General features: G+C 43.8%; 1 protein-coding gene across 6 annotated transcripts in view; it reads left to right on the top strand.

Moving 5' to 3' along the window:
* ZDHHC2 (zDHHC palmitoyltransferase 2) overlaps nucleotides 1–21,956 on the top strand; it is a 647,387-nt gene that overhangs the window by 176,152 nt on the left and 449,279 nt on the right. For all 6 annotated transcript variants that reach the window (XM_078678140.1, XM_078678138.1, XM_078678139.1 and 3 more), the window contains exon 4: nucleotides 18,009–18,129. In XM_078678140.1, the coding sequence (XP_078534266.1) occupies nucleotides 18,009–18,129 (121 nt within the window). The remainder of the gene's footprint in view (nucleotides 1–18,008; nucleotides 18,130–21,956) is intronic.

Here is a 21,956-nt window from a genome sequence, read left to right as displayed (position 1 = left end):
GTTGAATCGTTTTAAATTTTATACTAGAGCACAAAAACAAGAGGAATCCTTTGATGATTTTCTTACTTCTCTAAGAGCATTAACCTTACATTGCAATTTTGGTGCCATGGCAGATGAAATGATTCGCGATCAGATCATTGTCCATGTCAAAAACAAAAAAATTCAAGATAAGCTTTGGTGTATAGGTGATCCTAATCTGGAAGAAACTATAGCTATTGCTAAGTCTACAGAAATGTCAGAGAAATGGATGAATATTGTTGTGAAACAAACATCTAATTCTCACTCTGTTAAATCCAACACTGAAGAAGAAGTGTGTATTGTTAAATCCAAAGTTGATGAAAAAAATGTTGTTCCTTTCCAATCTAAATTTAAAAATACTGTGGGTATTGGTAATAGAAGATTTGATTCTAATAGTTCATCACTTTTATGCTACAGATGTGGGAGTAAATCACATATAGCCTCTTTTCAGGGCTGTCCTGCCATAAACAGAACTTGTAATATTTGTAACAAGGTAGGACATTTCAGCAACGTATGTAGAGAAAGGAGGTACAATTCTCAACCTCGTTCTGGACGATCTGTCACTCCCTCTTCCTCAAAGGTTTCTTCTGTTGGGGTGGTTGAAGTACAACATGAAGTTGAACGTGGCTATGTTGTTTCTATTCTTGGATCAACCACTAAGAAATCTCCCAAATGTACTTTTCATGTCTCAGGTATTGCTATTGAACTTATGGTAGATTCAGGATCTCCATGGACAATTATTACCAAAGAATATTTTAACGAAAAGTTAACAAGTGTTTGCAATATTTCTGATTTACAACCTTCAGACATTTTAGCTGAAAGTTTCAATGGAAATACTATCGATATTGAAGGTTTCTTTGATGTTCTTTTATGTTTCAGAGGTAGATCAGCTCAAATCAAGCTTTATATAGCTATCAAAGGAGTCAATGTTCTGGGTTGGCATGATCAATGGGAACTTGGCATCACGTTGAATCCACGTGCCAAGGATCCCATCTCTCTTTGTAGTGAACAAGATATGATCAACTCTGTTTCTGATGTTAATGGAAAGGATGATGTAATTATTTCATGGTCTGAAAAGTTCAATAAAGTTTTCTGTGACCGTTTAGGAAGATTGGAAAATTTTGCACACAAAATTGTTCTCAAGGAGGGTGCTGTCCCAGTCAAACAAAAGCTTAGGGGAGTTCCTTTAAATGTTAGGGATGAGCTAAAAGAAATGTTGGATGACCTACTCAAGGACAGTATTATAGAGCCCATTGAATCTTCAGAGTGGGTTTCGCCCATCGTTTTGGTGCGCAAACCTGACCAGAAATTGAGGGTCTGCATTGATTTGAGGGCTTTAAACTCTAATATTGTTATAGACTGTCATCCACTCCCCAATATTAATGAGCTGGTTTCCTTGTTTGATGGTGCGCAGATCTTTTCCACCTTGGACCTTAGATCTGCGTATCATCAAATTGAGCTTACTGAAGATTCCAAGAAATATACAGCCTTCATTACCCCGATGGGACTATTTCAATATAGAAGGATGCCGTTTGGATTAGCATCCGCTGCCTCCGTTTTCCAACGTATTATGTTTCAAATTTTTAGGGATCTTGATAAATTCGTAAAATGCTTTCAGGATGACATCTTAATTTTCTCAAAAAATGAGGCCGAACATAGTTCACATTTGAGTATTGTATGCAAAAGATTAGAAAAATCTGGCCTTACCCTCAAAGCACACAAGTGCAAACTTTTTAGGAAGTCGGTGGAATACTTAGGTCACACCTTGTCGGGGGAAGGTCTTGTTCCTAAAAAATCTAATGTTGAGGCCATCCTCTGTGCTCCAGCCCCAAAGAATAAGGAACAACTTCTCTCTTTCTCCGGGATGTGTGAATACTATAGTAAATTTGTTGTGAACTTTGCCACCAAGATGGAACCTTTAAGAAAACTGTTAAGACAGTGCAACGATTTTGTATGGGAAACTGAACAGGAAAAAGCTTTTACAGATATCAAACATGATATTGTTAATTCCCCGACTTTGAAACCATTTAGAATTGGGAAAAAATGCATCATCACCACTGATGCAAGTTTGTACGGTCTTGGGTGTGTGCTATCTCAAACTGATGATGTTGCAGAATGGAACGTAGCTTTCTCCTCCAGAACTTTGAGTGAAACTGAACGCAGATATGCGGTTATTGAACGTGAGTTGCTTGCTTGTGTGTGGGCCATTGAACACTATAGGATTTACATTTGGGGCAGTGAGTTTATTCTAAGAACGGACCACAAACCTTTGGTGCATATCCTATCAGCCGGGGGTGGTTGGAATTCGACAGCTAGGATTGCACGTCTTTCATCCAAGCTACAGGAGTACAATTTTAAGGTTGAATATATTCCAGGGAAGAAAAATGTCACTGCTGACTGTTTGTCACGTCTTCCGTGTGAAAGTAAAGTAGACAATGTGAATAATCTTTCTGAAGTTGATTTTGTGTTAGGATTGACAGATTTAGTATCTCCCCAGTATCAAGATATTTCTGAACAGTTTTGGTTAGAATGCCAGAATAAGGATGAGAAATTTGTTAAGCTGAAGAAATACCTTCTAGAAGGTTGGCCCAGCAAGAATAACGTTGAATATGATCTGCTACCATTTTACAACATAGCAGAAGAGTTATGGTGTGAAGGGGATTTGTTCTTCAAATCTGAAAAATGTATTCCACCAAGTGGGGTGCAAGAACTTATTCTCAAATTAGCACACAAGACCCATCCGGGAATCTCGGCCATGAAGCGTATTATAAGGTTACATTTCTGGTGGCCTGGAATGGATAGATTCATAGACCGTACTGTCAGAGAATGCAATGAGTGCTGTAACAGCGACAAGATGTTAAAATTACATGTTCCACCTCTTAAGACAGTGAAATGGCCAGAATTTCCGTGGAGCAAGATAGCATTTGATATTTCAGGACCCTTCCAAGTGTTGCCAGAAAGTTCACGTTTTGCATTGGTCATTGTGGATTACCACTCTAAGTGGCCAGAAGTGAAATTTGTAGCCAAAATCACTTCTGAAGTTGTCATTTCTTTTTTTAAAGAAGTTTTTGCTAGGGAAGGCTGTCCTTCGGTATTGGTTTCTGATAATGGGGTGCAGTTAGTCTCCGCTGAAATGAAATTGTTCTTACAATCCTGCAACATCAAACACATGTGTACATCTCTTTACGAGCCACATGAGAACGGGCAGGTTGAGCGTTTCAACCGTGTTTTAAAGGGTTTTGTCTCTGATGCCATCAAAGAGAAAGGGGATTGGTTAAACCGTATCAGACAGAAACTTTGGACTTATCGTATAACTCCCCATAGCACTACTGAGATTAGTCCGTTCAAACTACTCAAAGGTAGGGATCCTGCGTCAGACACGTGCCCTTGGTGGTTCAAGGAAAAATGTGAAGCTCTGGTACAAAATAATGTAGATGTCAAGGAAGTTGCAAAGAGAGTAAGTGGGAAACAAAGTAAATCTGAAGTTTGGTACAATAAGAAGTGGAAAACAAGAGAGCATGAATTGTGTGTTGGGGATTGGGTAAGAATCTTAAAACCTTTCTTAGTCACCAAAGGTACGAGTAAGTTTGGCAGACCTATTCAAATCAAAAGAGTTTTCAGTAACTCAGTTGTTACTCAGGATGGCAAGGTTTGGAACTCAGGCAGGGTTGCTAAATGTCCTACTCAAGATGTGTCTAAATTCCAACCTCACGCTGTTACTGATAGAGGTTACATTTCTGATGGTGGGTCTGATTCATTTTCTGATTCTGTAGCTTCAAGGATCAAAGACGATAGGCGAATCAGAAGAAGACCAGTTTCTTTGCAAGATTTTGTATAGCTGTTTTTTTCTCTTTCCTTTGTTTGGTCTGTAGCCCTCCCAGCCTTACTCCTTTTATTTTCATTTAATGAGGGAGGTGTGTTATATCCTGTTATTATTAAGTGCCTATATTATTTATGCTTGTACCTCTTTAACTGCATGAGCCATGCTGTGTTTCCTTTTAACTCTGCATTCTTAACAGAGCTTTGCTCATACAGCATTCTCCACTGTTAGTCAGTTGTAACCTGTGTCCTGCTGTGTCAGGACTGGATGCTGTGCTGCTCAATAAATCATCTTAACTACAACTGCTTCCTTGGATCTTTACAGAACTGTTTGTCCTACTTGATTCCCACAAGCCTGACATACTGTTCCTAACCGAAACCTGGTTTTGCGAGTCTTCCCTGCCTTCCCTTTTGGCTGCCCTTCCCCCTGCTTATGTGGCTATCCGGGCTGACCGCCCGGCGAGCAAGATAGGGGGTGGCGTGGCGCTTATTGCCCGTTCTGATTTCAACTTCCAACTCCTTCCTTCCCCCCCCATTGCCCCCACTGAGCATCTTGTGGTTCGGTCATCCATTTTCTCACCTCCGCTCACCTGCATGCTAATGTACCGCCCGCCCCAGTCCTCCCCCCTGTTTATACGAGCCTTTCAGGACCTTTTGGCTACACTGGCGGTCAATTACGCCTCAGTTCTAGTGCTTGGCGATTTTCATTATTGGCCCACGGACCCCCTTGAATGCATTACCTCTAAACAATTCACAGAGTCACTCTAATCTTTGAATTTTGTTCCCCATATCCAAGTTCCGACACATATACATGGACACGTGCTAGACCAAGTTTGGTCCCTTAACAGCTCCGTCTCGTCCACATATGTGTCCCCATGCCCATGGTCTGACCATGCCCTTATTTCTTTTTCTCTCCACCTCAACCCTGTAACCAAGGTCCCGCTCGCAAAAAACACCTAGGCGCGGAACTGGAACCGTGTTGACCTCCCCTCGTTATCCTCCTCTCTCCTTGACTCCTCACCCAACCTGGCGGGCCTATCCTCTTCACTGCAAGCCACCGCCATTGACACCTGGCTCGCTGGAGGCTGCGACTTAGTAGCCCCCTTACGCAGGATCTCAACCAGAAGACCTAAGGAGTCAAACCGGTGGTTCAGTGAAGATTTGAAGGATAAAAAGCTGACTCTCCGGCGAGCTGAGAGGCAATGGAGAAAGGGCGACTGCCCCTTTCTGAAAATCCAGTATTTGACACTATTAAGTGATTATAAAAAAGCTATTATCGAAGCCAAAACTGCCTACTTTTCAGCTAAAATTCTGGTGGCCGAGAACAAATCTAGGGAGATTTTTACAATTGTTCACGATTTAGCATTTTCGGAGAGGGCTACACCTATACCCCTTCCCACCCAGTCCTTATGTGATTCACTGAATTATTATTTCCTGGATAAAATTATTAAAATCAAGACCAATATCCCACCCCACCCCTCCTACTTATGTTGCACCTCTTCCTCCCATTGTTCAGTGCTGCCTTTTTTCAATCCCCCCTCTCACTGAAGAAGTATTCTTGGAAACAATTCCTAAGGTAAAATCAGGTTCTCCGGCAGATATTTGCCCGGCTCGCATTCTTCAACAGATCTACTCTGTTTGCACCCAGCCCCCGATCACTCTTCTCAATAGTTCCCTTGCGCAGGGGGTTGTGATCCCAGCTTTCAAAACTGCCACAATAGTGCCCATTTTAAAGAAGCCTGGAGCAGACTCGTCTGCCCCAGTCAACTATCGCCCCATCTCCCTGCTGCCCTTTCTGGCCAAGGTGCTTGAGCGCCATGTTACATTGGCACTCAGTGCCCACGTAGAAGCAACTGGGGGCCTGGCGTCTCGTCAGGCGGGTTTTCGACCCAGGCACTCCACTGAGTCTGTTGTGGTGTCGGTCCTGGACAACCTCAGGGAGGGCATGGATCAAAACAAACACCAGGCCCTCGTGCTCCTTGATCTCTCCGCCGCTTTTGATACGGTGGACCATTCCATCTTGCTTTCACGTATCAGAGCGGCGGGAATCGGGGGCTCAGCCCTGGTCTGGCTGTCGTCCTTCCTGAGGGACCGCACCCAGGCTGTCCGGCTGGGGGATTTCACGGCAAGTCCACTCAACATCACTTGTGGTGTTCCTCAAGGTTCTTCTCTTTCTCCCCTCTTGTTTAACCTCTACATCTATCCCCTAATCTTTGCTCTCCAGCAGATGGAGGTCACCGTATATAATTATGCGGATGACCTCCAGCTCATCTTTAACCTTTCTCCTTCGTCCCATTCTCTCTCTAATTTTCAGTCTATTATGATTTTTATCAGGGACTGGATGAGCCACAACCACTTGAAACTGAACCCCGATAAAACCGAGTTGGTTCTCACTGGTGGCTCTTCCAGTCCCTGGAACTCTCTTTTCTGGCCCTCTTCTTTAGGTCCCCCTCCCACCCCCTCTCCTACAGTCAAGACTTTAGGCATTAAAATGAATAACCATCTTACCCTACACTCACAAATTAGTTCTGTTGTTTCTTCTTGTTTTCTCACTCTTCGCACTATTCGCACTGTTTCCCGATTTTTTTCCCCCCTGGCACTTAAACTGATCATGTCTGCCTTAGTGACCTCCCGGCTGGACTACGCAAATGCCCTATATAACGGCATCCCAGCCTACAGTTTAAGAAAGCTCCAACTGGTGCAAAATCAGGCGGCCCGGCTTGTGTTCGGCCTCTCCCGATCCCACCATTCCACCCCGTTATTGAAGGCGCTCCACTGGCTGCCGGTCAGGGAGCGTTCCCTCTTTAAAACTGGTTGCATGGTTTTCCAGGCCCGCCAGGGCTCAGCTCCTGCTTTTATTGTCTGCCTGATAAAGGAATACGTCCCATAGGAATGAATGGGGAGGTATTCTTTAATTGCGAGTCGCAATTTGCGAGTCGTAATTAAGGAATGATTAGAAATCGCTATTTTTTAAGCGATTTCTAAATGCATAGGCTTTTGGGATTCCTTAATTGCGATTCCTTAAAAATCGCAATTAAGGAATTGCAAAAGCCACCATTGATGCATGTGCCTGCAAGTTTGTTTTCTATCTGTCTAAAGGCCTTTTGTACAGGAAGGCAATACATATTGATGTATAAAGGGACACAGGCATTATGACTTCCATGGTGGGGGCTCGAGAGCGTGAAACATGATCGCAGCCCTTTGAGAATGTTCAGGCAGCCATACCTTAATCCGTTAAAATTATCCTGCCCAAATGCTTGCTGGGGAATCCTGGCAGGCTGCCACGGATCGAAAAAGAGAGATAATGCGGTGAGCTGACTGTAAACCTTCCGGGTGCTGAAGGTGCTGGGGTAGAGCAGGAGCAAGACCTGCCGCTTGAGGCCTGCTTGGTTATTGGGTGGTTCAGGGCCCGGGCCTGCCCTAGGGACTTTGGGTCACATACTTGAACCTGGCAGAGCCCCTGGTGCTTACCAATGGCAGCCAGTAACTTTACCAGGGAGAGGGGGCACACACGCACACACACTTCATTCACACCCATTCATTCACACATACACCTATTGACATTACTCACTAACAAATTCACATACATTCATAAATACATACACACATTCACCAAACATAAAAGAGCACATACAACTCATCTAACTGTAGCTCTCTGAGGGGAAAGCCTTGGAGGTCCCAGGAGGATTGGGACAGCTGCCTTCACTAATTGGCTGAAGGCAGCAAGCGGTCCCAAGCCTTGGAGGTCCCTCGAGTGTTGGAAATGCTGCCTGCCCTCATTGGCTGAAAGGCAGCAGTCCCAAGCCTTGGCGGTCCCAGGAGTGTTGGGAATGCTGCCTTCATTCATTGGCTGACCTTAGGTTAGCCAATGAGGGAAGACAGCAGTCCCAACCTCGTCACGGAGTGGGATGGGGTCAGTGGGACTTCTGAACCCACCTCACTCTGTGACTAGGTGTAACTGATTGACACTCGGCCAGTGGCGTAACACACTTGAGGGATGGCCTCCTGCATAGTACATGCAGGGGGCCCCCACACTCCTGACCCAGTCCGGAGCTTTCAAGCCAAGTACCTGCCAGTGCCGAAGAGGGCCCCCGCACATCAGGGCTGTGTAGTCTTTTGTTATGCAACTTACTCGGCCTTGGGCACTTCAGGCCTTAAAATTAATCGTCCAGGTCCAAGACAATCAGTGATGCTCCCACTTGTCATGTGGGGGAGGGCCTTGAGGCACTTTTGCCAGGCTGAGGTGGTCACTCCCACAGGGCTGTGAAATCCTCAGGCTGACAAAGTTCCAGTCAGGCAGACAGTAGCTAGACATCCACAAAATGCGCAGGCTCCTGGCTTGACCTTTGTTCAGCCAGACAGGCAGTCTTCTTGCCTGGAAAAGATGGAAGGTGTGGCCCCTCAGCCAGTGTGGACAGGCCGCTAATGGTGCATACCAGCTCGGAGTATGACAGCTGGGGCAGTGTCAGCCAGCATCTAAGATTCCCCCTCTTCCCCAGAGCGGATGCTGCCTGAGGAGAGCAAGGTGGTGGAGTGGGAAACAACCATTACAACACAGTCATTACAACGCACTACATTTACAACGCAGCCATTACAACGCATGCCACTACAACACATGCCATTACAACGCATGTCACTACAACGGATGCCATTACAATGCATGTCTCTACAACACATGCCGTTACAACGCATTATAAGTTAAGTAATGGGGAATAGTAATTTTTACCCCTACACCATCCAACACTTACCCTAATGTTGCACTCACTGGAGTGGGAATAGTAATTTTCACCCCTACACTTTCCAACACTTACCCGACTATTGAACTCAATGGAGTGGGAATAGTAATTTTTACCCCTACACTATCCAACACTTACCCTACTGTTGCCCTAAAAGTATTACGTGTTGTAATGGTATTGATTGTAGTGGTATGCGTTGTAATGGAATGCGTTTTAAATGTACTTTCTAAAAATGCGTTGTGATGGCATGCGTTGTAAAATCATGTGTTTTAATGGATGTTGCCATGTAAAAAACGTGTTGTAAAGGCATGCGTTGTAAATGTTTACGTTATAACATGTCCTATTCGGTGGAGTAGGCCACATGACAAGCAACAGGCCTGGACAGAGAAGGGAGTGTGACCCTGCCCTCAATCTGCGACCGCAGCCTTTTACAGTTGGGCCAATCTCCCAAAATGACAAACACTGCAATGCTGATGGGTACAAACACCGGAAGGCCTATAAGTTATAGCGTATGGGCTGTGAATGATGGTGGAACGGCAAAGGAACCATGTCCAATTTACAGAAAGAGCAATTTAAAGATCAGCTCCAGGGGAGATACTTGCTCTGCACCTCAGATAGTTTCCTCACTTGTCATCAGAGAGTCGTTGGGAGCCTCTAGGTCCATAGTGTCTAAGAGAGGCCTTTGGTTGGGGTACCAACCTGAAATGCCCTTGCTTGAGATTAAGAGTGGGCGGCTGCAGAGAATAACTTGAGCTGCTGCATGACCAATCAGTTACATCTCTCGAGAACTCACAGAAAAGGTTTTTTTGTTTGTTTGTTTTTTACAGAGTTTTATATAGTGCAAACCTGACCCAAAGTTATCAGGTATCCGAGCGCTTTACAAGAGCACCAGTTGTGTTACATGAGGACACATTCATTTTTGTACGGCATGGGGAGATTAAGTGATTTGCCCTGAATCACAGGATGTTGTGCGTCTTTGCCAAGACTTGAACCCGGTTCGCCAGATTTGAGGTCGACCGCCCTAGCCGTTAGGCCACATCATCTCCCCAATAATGCAATGAATATCTTGGAGAACACAGTATGCTCACACATTCATTTAATACTGTCACACCAAGAGGAAGTCAGACACCAACTAATTCAGGCTAGCATTCAAGGGCAAGAAGAGTGACTGTTTGCAAGAGCAAATGCCAGACCCTGATCCCACGTCAGCCCAGACTCAGGGGAAGGAGCATTAAAATCCAGGGGAGGTAAAGAGACCTCCTTCTAGAGATGAAAATCAGCCTGGCCTCCATTAACACAAATAGACTTCCTTACTCTGCAGCTGGACAACATAATGAAGCGGCTTGACAGGCACCACAGGCGGAACATCAGATCTCAGATATAGAAAATAACACCACAACCCACTCCAAGCCACAAAAGTAGCTATTGACAGAAATGGAAAAGGTCCAGGTAAAAATGAAGACTCAGAGGCACATTCTCTGATAAGCAATTTATATATAATTGGATTTCTAAAGACTACAGCCATGGGTCACAAATAGTTCTACATAGAATGCTTGCTTATTAACATATTTGGTCGCAACAACTAAACACAAAAATCGTGGTGGAGCAGGTTCACTCTGATCTGGCCCCTATACTGGTTCCAGGTGCATGACCCCAGCCCACCATCACCATACTATTGAATTATCGAGCTAGAGACAAAATCCTGAAAATGGCAAGAGACATAAATGGAATTCATCATGGTGGTATCTTGATTGCTTTCTTTCCCAATTTTACTAAAAATGTGCAAAACGCCACAAGAAAATTCACCCAAAGGATGAAAAGGCTTTGTTACGTGGTGATAAAGTATGCTTTATTGCATCCATCTAGATCAAAATTTACAATACTTGCAAATGTACATATTATTGCTAGCTCAAGAGAGGCTTCCACCTTTCTGAACAGAGATAACTCATTGCACTGTAACAGAAAGAAGGGGACCACATCCCCACAGATCAACATCTTAGTGATGTGGAGTGGCAGACGAAGTAGCAAAGCCTGACTGTTCTTCACATTCCCACGGGGGTAGGGGTAGTATTCATCCTGGACTGGCTGTACCAGCTTGTGATGTGTGCTTGCTCACTGGTGGCGGCCCCTATATGTTGTCTTCCAGTTAAACGCAGTTCCAACCATGATAACTACCCAGTTTAATAATGAAATAGGACTAGTTATGCTTTCAATCTCAATCTGATATACTCAGAGGCTCCCTGGGGCTCTCCAAATTTAGACTGACTGAGTACGTTTCAATTTCAGTTAAATACTGCTCTGGCAATCCTCAGCAATTAGCCAAGTGGAATCTACATACAGAGCCAGGGACGGCCTGGTACCTACATGCACTACAGAAAGGGGTCAGTTCAGGGTGAATTAATTAAAGAGTGGGGGCTTAATGTCGGTGGGGAAGAAGAGATATTAATGGCAATATGGTTAAGATGGAAGTTGGTGCACAAGAATGCATTAGTCAATGGTATGCTGACACATTGTTAATGCAGGTTTATGGCTCATAACAAGGGGTCAGTAAGCTGAGGGTGATGATATGGAATGTGAGAGTCTTGAACAATCATGGAAGGCTAGGCTAGACATGGTAAGGCTAGGCAGGTCATAGCCTACCTCAATAAACAACATAGACATTGTGCTCATACAGGTAACTCACTAGCCAAAAATCGCTCATGTAGAACGGCTAGTTAAGGGAGCTCTGTCAGGCATTTCTCCTTTTCTATATTCTCTAGGGTCGTTAGCTCACTGTAGAAGCCCTGCAACACAATGTCAGACAATGAGGGTTGGTACTTAATTGTGTAGGGGATCCTAGGTGTCTCACATGTAACATGTGGCCTGAAATTTGACAGTTTTGAGTTCCTCTCTGTAATGGCGAGCTCTGCAGACCATTCACGTCACACTATTATACAAGGAGTGGATTTTAGCCTCTCCCTGCATGCTTCGAAGGACACCACGGGGAGTGGAGCTAGCAGAGCGTTGCTGGGTGCTTGAAACTTCACTTAATATAATGTGCAAAATACCCATTTGCAGAGTTATTGAGCATCAGATAACTTACAGCTAAAGAGTATACATTTCACTCTGCAGTGCATGGATCCCCATCTCGAATAGGCTACTGGCTGGGTACCGGGGACATGGTAGGATGGGCTTCATCCATCACCCACATCCCCAAGACCCTCTCTGACCACTCACCCATTGTGCTAGCCTTAGACCTCCCCACAGATAGGCACTCATATAAGCTATAGTGGCTACAGATGACAACCTTATTGGTCTTGGTGTTCAAGGTAGAAATCAAGAAGGTTAAACATTCATACTAGTAATGACATAGATGGAGCACAGTGCACGTCCTTATATGTACTGGCATATCAGAGAATACAGCAGATGATGGAGGAGATATTCATGCTTTGCCTGCAGAGCCAGACAAGTGGACACTGCTCACTTTGCTTATTTCAAATCCCCAACTTGTCTGGTTAATCACTACAAAGTACAACAGCGTAGCGGGGGCAAATCACAATCAAAAGACAAGTGTTCTCAGGAGCTGGAACAGAAGCTCGCAGATGCCCAAATGGACACACTGTTGCCAACAGATGAAAGAAATGTCCATCAATGGGAAGCATAGACTAATACATATGAAATATATTTATGTTTCCGGGGTCCGTCGGGCATTGTAGTGCCAGCCCAAGAAGGAGCACACCCGGATGATGAAGCATGCCACTAGCCTGTGAGTGAGGGCTTGAGCTCCACAACCAAGTTGCCTCCAATTACCTTTTGTCAGTTAATCTATCACAACAGATAGCTCTGACCACTATCTTGGAACTGCACATACATTTGTGAGCATATTATACACTGGCTAGTATGGTAAGGTTTGGTAGGTCCACAAATTCAAGCTGTTGGCAATGTGCTGCACCCAATGCAGATTTTCTGCACCTGGTATGGAGTTGTCAGTATGTCCATACTTTTTAGCTGAAAGTTATTGGGGCAATAGGAACAATGGTTGAAGCATGTCTGGTACTTGGTCCATTTATGGCTCTTCTTGGATATGCATAAGACATTCCTAAAACATCTAGAAAACGTGTAGTAAATCCCTGCTTATTGGTAAGCATTGTGTTGCCATGTCTTAGGAGAGTGAGATTCCCATAATTTGAGGAACGGTTGAAATACATATCCATCTATAGTAAACAATCAGAAGTGTATGCCTCAATGTTTCTGAGAACATCTTGACCAAGGGACATCTAGAGCTATGGCTCTCAAATGTTTTAGAACCATGACCCACTTTTTAGAACAACAAATGTTCACGACCCACCTACCTTTAACCCCTCCCATGCTGGTGACGGAACCGCTCAGTCACCAGCCTCGGTCGCGATGTGCTGGTGACGGAGCGGTTCCGTCACGGCCCGCTCGGCGCGCCTGCACGGGCGTTCTAATGAGTGTCCGGGGCCGTGACGGAACCGCTCCGTGACAAGCACATCGCGCCCGAGGCTCGTGACGGAGTGGTTCCGTCACGAGCATGGGCGCGCCGCGCGGCCCCCCCTGCCCCCTAGCACTGCGGCGGAATTGCTGCCGCAGCGAAGGGGTTAATGGACATGAGGCAGGCAATTTTTGAATGTATCTAAAGCATTGGGTGGTAGCACACTGTCATTTATAGACAGCACATTTCCATTGAAAGGGCCACTAAATTTGCACAGACATACAGTTTTATTGATAAAATTATAAGGCACTCAAAGCATAATGTATGGAAATCCAGTTTCTGTGAATATGTTTTATTTTGCATCATCAAGTAAATGTCTTGATTTGTTTTGATCCTATTAAAATCTCTGTTTCCAGCATATTTCAGAATCACAAAATAAAGGGCTTCACTTTAGTTTTCTTAACTGCTGGATGCATAATGTACATTTATATTTTGCTGTGTATTGCAAAAAATAACATCCTACATTGTCACATACCTCACTATAAAAACTCCTCTGATTTCGAAGTCAGAGAAAGAAAAGGAAACACCAATCCCCATGTTAAAAGATTAAAGCAGCCTAACATGTGACCTCTGTCTATGAATCACTAGCAAATGTGTCAAGATAAATTCAAAATTTAAAGGCATCTTTATTTAATGTTCTTCCTTTTACAACTCACCAAAAATCAGCTCTCGATCACGACCCACAGGTTGGAGAACACTGATCTAGAGCCCATTATGGACATATCTAGCTGGAAGGAATAATAGATCAGTGATGTGCTTGTCTAGTTGGACATAGCACACTACAGAAACTAGAACCTGTGTTGTTGCCTGGCCATATTAATGCCGCATATATAACTTACTTTAACACTAGATGTACGTGGATTACTGCTGCAACTTGTATTACACATGCCTACTTGTACTAATACAAATGCTCAGAATACCATTTCCAAAAGCCAATGTTGTTTAAAATTGAATATATGAAAATTGAAAATATTTCAAAAAGCATTATGTCTACCATCCCACTCTTGTTTACTATGGTTATGGATTTGTTTCTGCCAAATGATTCAAACCAATTTAGGTGGCAGGGGAAATTAAAGTCAATGTGTGGAATTTATTATTGTACCATAGGCCCTAGTCATAAAACTGCTAGGAAAAATGTTAGACATTCACTCCCTTGTAGTTAGCAATACATTTGACGCACCTCAGCTCTGTATGAAAACATAATCACTAGAAGCCATCACCATAGCTTCACAAATCCTCATGGAGATTCAATCTTTAAGATCAATCCACTAAACACAGAATTTCTTTTGATCTCCCTGTCCAATAGTCACATACCTGCTTAAGAGTGGTTCGAGGAAAGCTCACTGCTTGACAACAAACCAAATATTGTAGATCGAATATTGTAGATCGAATATTACTATATACCTACGTTTCATCCTAGACATACACCATAGCTTTCAAGATCAAATTGATAACTTGGTCAAGGTATCCCAATTTCAACTCAAACTCTTACATGTGGTCAAGCGATTGATTCCAGTTCATGAATTCAAACTAGATGTGCTGGCCCCAGTTCAATGGCAACTCATTGCTAATAGGAATTCATTTAAGTAAAACATTTTAAGTATTGTTCAAAAGTTTTAGATCTACCAGATTATTGACTTTCCAAAGTGTGTCCTTCATTCATAGCGTACAAATTGTTTGGTATGCATATTTTATTTGTTTGGATCGGTATTCCTTTTGATGCCTGTAATGCAACTGTTACCTTCCTTTCACTCAAAATGTAAAGCACTCTGATATCCTTCTGGATCATGTTCGCGCTATATAAAACTTTATAAATAAATAAATAAAATTCAGTACACGCCTCTCACATCATCACTGCATTCAGCAACTAGAGTGGCCGTAGGACCTAGAAAATTCCACCTCACCTCATCCATTCTCATCTCCGAGAAATGACTTCCCACTGAAGCAGGGAATGTTTTTTTAACTTATCGTCCTCACTCATGAGGCTCTTCAAGGGAACAACCCCCAGCCAGTTTTCCTCAGCCAGAAACTGTGGATCTCTGGAGGGCAATGCTAAATGAGAAGCTCTAACAACCCTTCTATTTGATACCACCACTTTAAAGAACTCAAGAACATTGAAGCAATCCTTCTCATGAAGAACAGCAAGAATCTGGAAATACTTACCTGCAAACATCAGAATTATCTCTTCCTATGAAACATTAAAAAAGGCTAAATTCCAATGAATTACAGAACAAAAATGTTAAATGTGTAATCTAAAAGTATCAGATGCATTGTTTATCTTGATCTTGAATGTCGTAACTTGTATAGAACAAAACATGTATATAACATTGATGAATTTTAGGGCGATTTGTAATGTAATTTGATCACATTCATGTGTTTTGTTGTGTTAAGTGTTGTTGTGTCTTCAGTGTATGTGTGTAAACATATTTCAAGTGTTGTTGTGTCTTCAGTGTATGTGTGTAAACATACTTCATTTGTATTGGCAAAAAAACCTTGTGCAAAGAAGGTATTGCTTTTCTAAACAAAGATAACAAATAAGAAAGCAAAAAATATTTGAGAAAGAAAAATAAAATTCTATTTTTTCCAACCAAAGTGTTTAGGTCGTTTGATTGTGGGTATAATTGGGATGAATGAAAGAGCATCAGTATTGGCAGTTGTTTGTTAGGTATTGATATAATGGTCCGGCCTTACTGATTAAGGGCCAAAACCCTTTGTTGTTTCTAGACATATCATCATAACAGCACCAGGTATATATACTGGACCTCAGTAACCAACTCTACAGTACACTTCTGGACCTGTGGGCCCTGCCAGAAGGCAGATGGCTGTGCTGCTTCAAGACTGTCTCTCTGCGGGACTGCTGCTCCGAAGGACTACTGCCCTGCTGTACTGACCTGCTGCCCTGTTGCCTGGAAGAGAAGGACTGAGCCAAAAAAAAAGCTCCAACAACCTTGAACTCAGCACCTGGACTTTGCCATCTTTGAGTCCTACACTGCCAAGCTGTGCTACCCTAGTCCTGGAACCATGGAATTGGGCGAAGGTGCTATGCCAGCCCATCTGTGGATCAAAAAGAAGCACCTCATCTACTCTACTGCTCGGCACAACCCTGTGCAGAACCAATGCATTGCCTCTACTGTGCGGACCTTCCCAACGCACTGACTTTACATCACAGACCGAACCCAGGTGAAATTGCCTTGGTGCGATGCATTCCAGGCGAAGGACCTCACTCACAGCTTTGCAGCTCCTTGGAAGCGATGTGTCACCTCGGCTGCACAATACATCCTCTACGCTGAACTTTGAATCACAAGGCTTCATCGACGGGACCCTTGCCGGTTTTATACCTGAGCTTTGCAGCTAATCAGAACCAATATATTACCTTGGATGTGCCATGCATGAATGGAGCGGTACTACACAATGCTTTGTAATGTAACCGGGATTTACGTTACTCTTGCTCAGCGCACCTTGCTAGGTCCCTGTAGCCGGCCCCAAGCTCCATTATAGTCGGCCTGAACTTGAGACTTTGTCCCAGTCTAGCACGACCAGATATTCACAGTGTGCACTTAGTGTTTTTTGACACTATATTCATTGAGAACTTTAAAATTGCGTATCACTGGTTCTACTGATTGGATTCTTGTTTTGATCTTGATTTATTTATTACATTTTTCTCTGTTTTTCTAAATTGATATGGGATTTATTTGTATGTGTTTTCACTTTACTACTTTATTGCTGTTCAATGTACTACATAAATGCTTTACACCCGGGGTCTCCAACCTTTTCCATAATAAGAGCTACTTAGGTTCAGTAAAAATCATTCCGAGCTACTGATATTAGTGATGTAATAGTGTTCACCCCATCCTAGATTATCAGCAGTGATCACATTGGTGCATTAGGCAGGGTATCGAGCAATAAATGAAAAAAACATTATTGATTTGGAATACCCATATATGGGTAATATGTAAAAGCGATAGCTGTAATCCCCCTGGCACCAAGGTTATAATATGAGTAATAAATCTCTTGTTTAATCAATGGTCTTTTCATATAAATTGTAGCTTCTACATTTTCGATATCTTCAGCCACAGTGTATTTTTTTACCAAAGCAAAGTTTATGTATCTGAAACAGTGTATTCTCAACTACATAATGAAATATTTGTATTATTACTACAATCCAACAGTATAGTCCTGTATATCACCCGTCGATTTCGATGTACCCTTTTGCCTGTTTGGTAAAAATCATTTCTTTATTTCATGCTAAATAGAAATGTGAAATATGAACTATACAAAATGGATAACCTATGTAATATGTAAATATGTTTCTATCTTGAGTGTCTTGTTCCATTCTCAAACCACTGCATTTAGCTTTTGCTTTTGCAAAGTTAATCTGTATTTAAAATGAGCAGTAATTCCCTGCCAAAGTTGTACAGGATTTCAAATTGTAAAAATGTGGGTTGTACTCGGGAATATGTAGATATATATATATATATACATATATATATATATATATATATATATACGTACATATACATAAATATATTTATATATATATATAAATATGAAATGGCTCAAACAATCCTAGAATAGTACTAATTTACCAATCTAGGTTGAAATCAGGAACATTATATGTTGTGCGTGTGTAGAGCTGTCAGTGATATGTCAACTGCATGGCATTAATGTCCTTCTCTACTATCTTTGAGTGTTTGTTGTAAAGGCCACGCTTTGCAGTCTGTAGAGATTAGGGAACCAGCTGGACAATTGTTTCTTCTCTTGAAGAACTGAAAGCTAAACTGATGGTGTCTGGGCAGATTATTATGTTGGCGAGTTTTCACATTCATCTGCTCATTTATTAACTAATGGCAACCGACAACCGTTCCTTGGATCTCGAGCAAAGGGAGTCTGTAGAATTGTAATTAGCTGGTATTCTGCTAATAACTTTCTCTGTTTTCTTCTAGTTCCACCTGTCATATTCAGACAAAGAGCTGCTGGAGCGAGAGCCACGGGGCGAATCCCAACAAGAGGTTCTGAGGCGAGTTGCCAAAGATCTTCCGGTCTACACAAGGACAATGTCAGGAGGTAAACAGTGAAATTTGAAATTTTGCACACACTGCATTATGGTCAGTTAAAGATCAATGTGTATTATTTCCTTGTATAATACTACTTGATCACATAAAGATGATAACACCATTGCAATTACCATAATCCAATATTGTTTGTTCCCTGTGATGGTTTTGGGTTTCAATACCCTGGGTGAAATGTAGGGTGTCAAGGTACCATATTATTAATACATTATTCTATCATGCTTAACAGAAGCATTGCACTGATTCCTAACACCCACCTGTTAATAGCAAGAAATTATGTTTCTCTTCATACTAGGATGCAACAAAAGAACCCCCAAAAAATGTGTGGTCATTACTATTGTCAACCCTGCCAAGTATCATGCATCAGGCGTGACGCTAACGCATTTCAGTGCGGTGGTCCGCATCACCGCACTGAAATGCGAAGTCACCCATATAAGGACCAGTGCCTATCAAGCACTGTTATTATAAAACACTAGTGACATTGGCATAGGCAGGCAGCCCGTGCTGCATGGGAGGCTTCTTGGGGGCTAGGGTCTGAGCTGACAGCTTGCTCAGGGCCGGCTCTAGGCTAACGGAGGCCCTGAGCAGGGAGTGTAGGTAGGGGGCCCGAGGCCGCCAAATCCCTGCCAGGGGCCGCCACGCAAATATGTATCTAAGGATATATATTGGCGAGGCGGCCCCTGGGGTTTGGCGGCCCTGTGCAGGTGCACATCTTGCACATGCCTTAGGCCGGCCCTGGCTTGCTACAATGTAACAACTGTAGTGAATCGCCGGGCGCTAGCGCAGCATACTTTCACTTTCGTGAGTTCATGGGCAGCAGCTGAACTCAGAAATGGCTCCAGGCAGGCTGGTCTTGATGAGGTCACAGCCCCGGCGCGTTAATGAATCCCAGGTCAGCTGCATCACACGTGCCTGACTCAGTCTGTGCCACCAAGGCCAAGATGGTGGCAGAGTCACTTTAGAACTCCCCCGAGCAGACTGCGGCGGCCGGAGTGGTTCGTTCGTGGCCCCAGAGCACCAGGACTGTCTAGCTGAGCTGAACGGCCTAGAGTGCGCCTCATTGGGAGGGAGGGCGAGGGGGGGGAGTTAAAGCAGACCAGAAACTGAAGTGTGGAAAAGACCGCTTTATTAGGAACAGGTGCACATTACAAAATCATAAACCTCGGCAACGCCTTCCAAAACTAAACCTCACTAAATAAATAAATAAACCTGACCCCCGCTGCCACCCCCTCCCCTAAAAAATGTTATGGGCCCCACCCATGCAATACAACATTTAAAACATTATAACATCATTATAAATTATTACATCCTCATTTATAAACATGACATCATCATATCAATCCGAACTTACCCAAACCTGACCCATCCTCAACCAATCACCTGCCTGCCCCTTCACCTCTGTCAAACCCTCAAAACATATGATCATCCAACCAATGACCAACTTATCCTTCCCCTGTCGCTAACACAAACCTGAACAACAATCAACCAAAATCTGACACCAACTGCCCAGAAACAACTAGACCCCGCACTGCACCTGCTCCCAGTGACAAGTTACAATAATACAAACCCCTTGCGCCCCTGTTCCAAACAAAAACGCCTTAACAAGAAAAAGAAAAACGAGAAAGGATAGAAACCATCCAAAAAGATAATAGGGAGGGAGGGAGGGACAAAAATTAAGCTAAACCTCCAGCCACCAGGTCACCAAACCTAAAATGGTGCCGGAGGGGAGGAGTCAGGGGGTCTTATATGTTGGGCTGCAAAAATCCTACCAAAAAGAAGCCCAAAAGAAACTTCTAGAAGGGTCTGGAAAGAAGGAGAACCCCCTCCCCCCCGAGGCCCTCCCAAACAGCCCGGGGGGGAGACCTCCCGATGGTCGGCACCCCCCAAGCCCCCCTTGGGAGGGAGGGCGAGGGAGGGGGGTTAAAGCAGACCAGAAACTGAAGTGTGGAAAAGGCCGCTTTATTAGGAACAGGTGCACATTACAAAATCATAAACCTCGGCAACGCCTTCCAAAACTAAACCTCACTAAATAAATAAATAAACCTGACCCCCGCTGCCACCCCCTCCCCTAAAAAATGTTATGGACCCCACCCACACAATACAACATTTAAAACATTATAACATCATTATAAATTATTTCATCATCATTAATAAACATGACATCATCATATCAATCCGAACTTACCCAAACCAGACCCATCCTCAACCAATCACCTGCCTGCCCCATCACCTCTGTCAAACCCTCAAAACATATGATCATCCAACCAATGACCAACTTATCTTTCCCCTGTCGCTAAGACAAACCTGAACAACAATCAACCAAAATCTGACACCAACTGCCCAGAAACAACTAGACCCCGACACCCAGGTAGGAGGGGGGGGCAACACTAGCCACCCCTCCCCCTTTCTGCCCCCCCAATAGGAGAAAAGGAGAGCACGAAAACAAATCCTCAACGCTGCACAGCCAAAGCCTTCGCCAAAACCTCTCGGAACTCGAGCAAATACAAGTCCATGCCCATTCTGGAGAGATGGACTCCATCATCACTAAAAAACTCTACCGACTCAAAACGAATCTCTCTGTGTGATACTCTCCCAAACCCCAGCTGACGGCAAAAACGGGAAACCTCGTTATTCACCTTCTTTCTGGCACTGTCAACTGCTCTCGGATTCACCGCTCCACGCCAAATCCTGCGGGGTATTAGTTCGGTCCAGAAAACATGGCAACCAGCCCAACGTTCCTTAATGAAACTTAAATCCCTCTTCATGGCCCGCAACAAAACAACCCCTTTTGTGGCACAGAGATCATTTTCGCCTAAGTGTATTACCAAAATATCTGGACAACAATTCCCAACCAAACCTCTGTTAAGACACGGAATTAATTCCTTCCAAAGCATCCCCCCTTTACCCTTCCAAACAATATTAAACATTTTAACATTAAAACCCAAAAATTCTCCAAAATAACTTTGGGGAGCCTGAACACGGGCCCACTTGACGAACGAATGGCCCACAATCCACACCGTCACCGCTTGGGATCGAGGCCCAGCCACAGAACCTGTAAAAGAGAAAACAATGAATGCTCAAGGAAAAGAGGATGACGCATGCGCCTCCCCCGCATCTCCCCGCACATAACACTGAAAACATATAGATGACCAGCGTCCCAATCTCATTATGTCACCCTCCGACCATCCCCTGTTATGCGCCTCTGTCGCCGCACCTATCCGAAACGAGTGTGTCCCGAATCGGTCCCCATCCAAACCAATGTGCTGCAGCGCTTTACGCAGAACCATGCGCAGTTGGTATGCTGTAACCGGAGTTTTGTTAATGTGCTGGAAAACAAGATCATCGTCAGAACCCCTTGACAAATCGCGCCAGCGGCATGCCAAACGCAACGGACATGTAATCGCAGGGGAACGAGCTTCCAACCACACCCCTTTGCCTAAATGGCGTTGATCAGTCTTGGAAGAAGAGAGCCATACATGAACACCCTCCTCGGAGAAAAAGACATCTCTCCAACATATACCAAACTTAGCTTTAGAACCCAACAATTCCGAAACACGAAAAGCCCCAAAGAACATAAAGGCCATTAACATGGAAAACAAACAGGCTTCAAAATCATCGCTACAAACAGAAGGAAGGACAGCCAATACCCGAGCCAATGTTTGCCAGGATAAAGCGGCCCTGGACAGTGTAGAACCTCCCCGCTCCCTGGCCCAACCCTCCAGCATTCTCCTGCCAATCTCACCCGCTGAAGGCGAATAACCCCAAAAAAGTTTACCCTTGAAGGATATTCCTGCCAACTTTCCTGCAATGGTAACCCTAGAC

Source organism: Lissotriton helveticus, chromosome 2_2 (genome assembly GCF_964261635.1).
Source record: "Lissotriton helveticus chromosome 2_2, aLisHel1.1, whole genome shotgun sequence".
NCBI lineage: Eukaryota > Metazoa > Chordata > Amphibia > Caudata > Salamandridae > Lissotriton > Lissotriton helveticus.
This window is presented reverse-complemented; position numbering and strand designations above follow the sequence as displayed.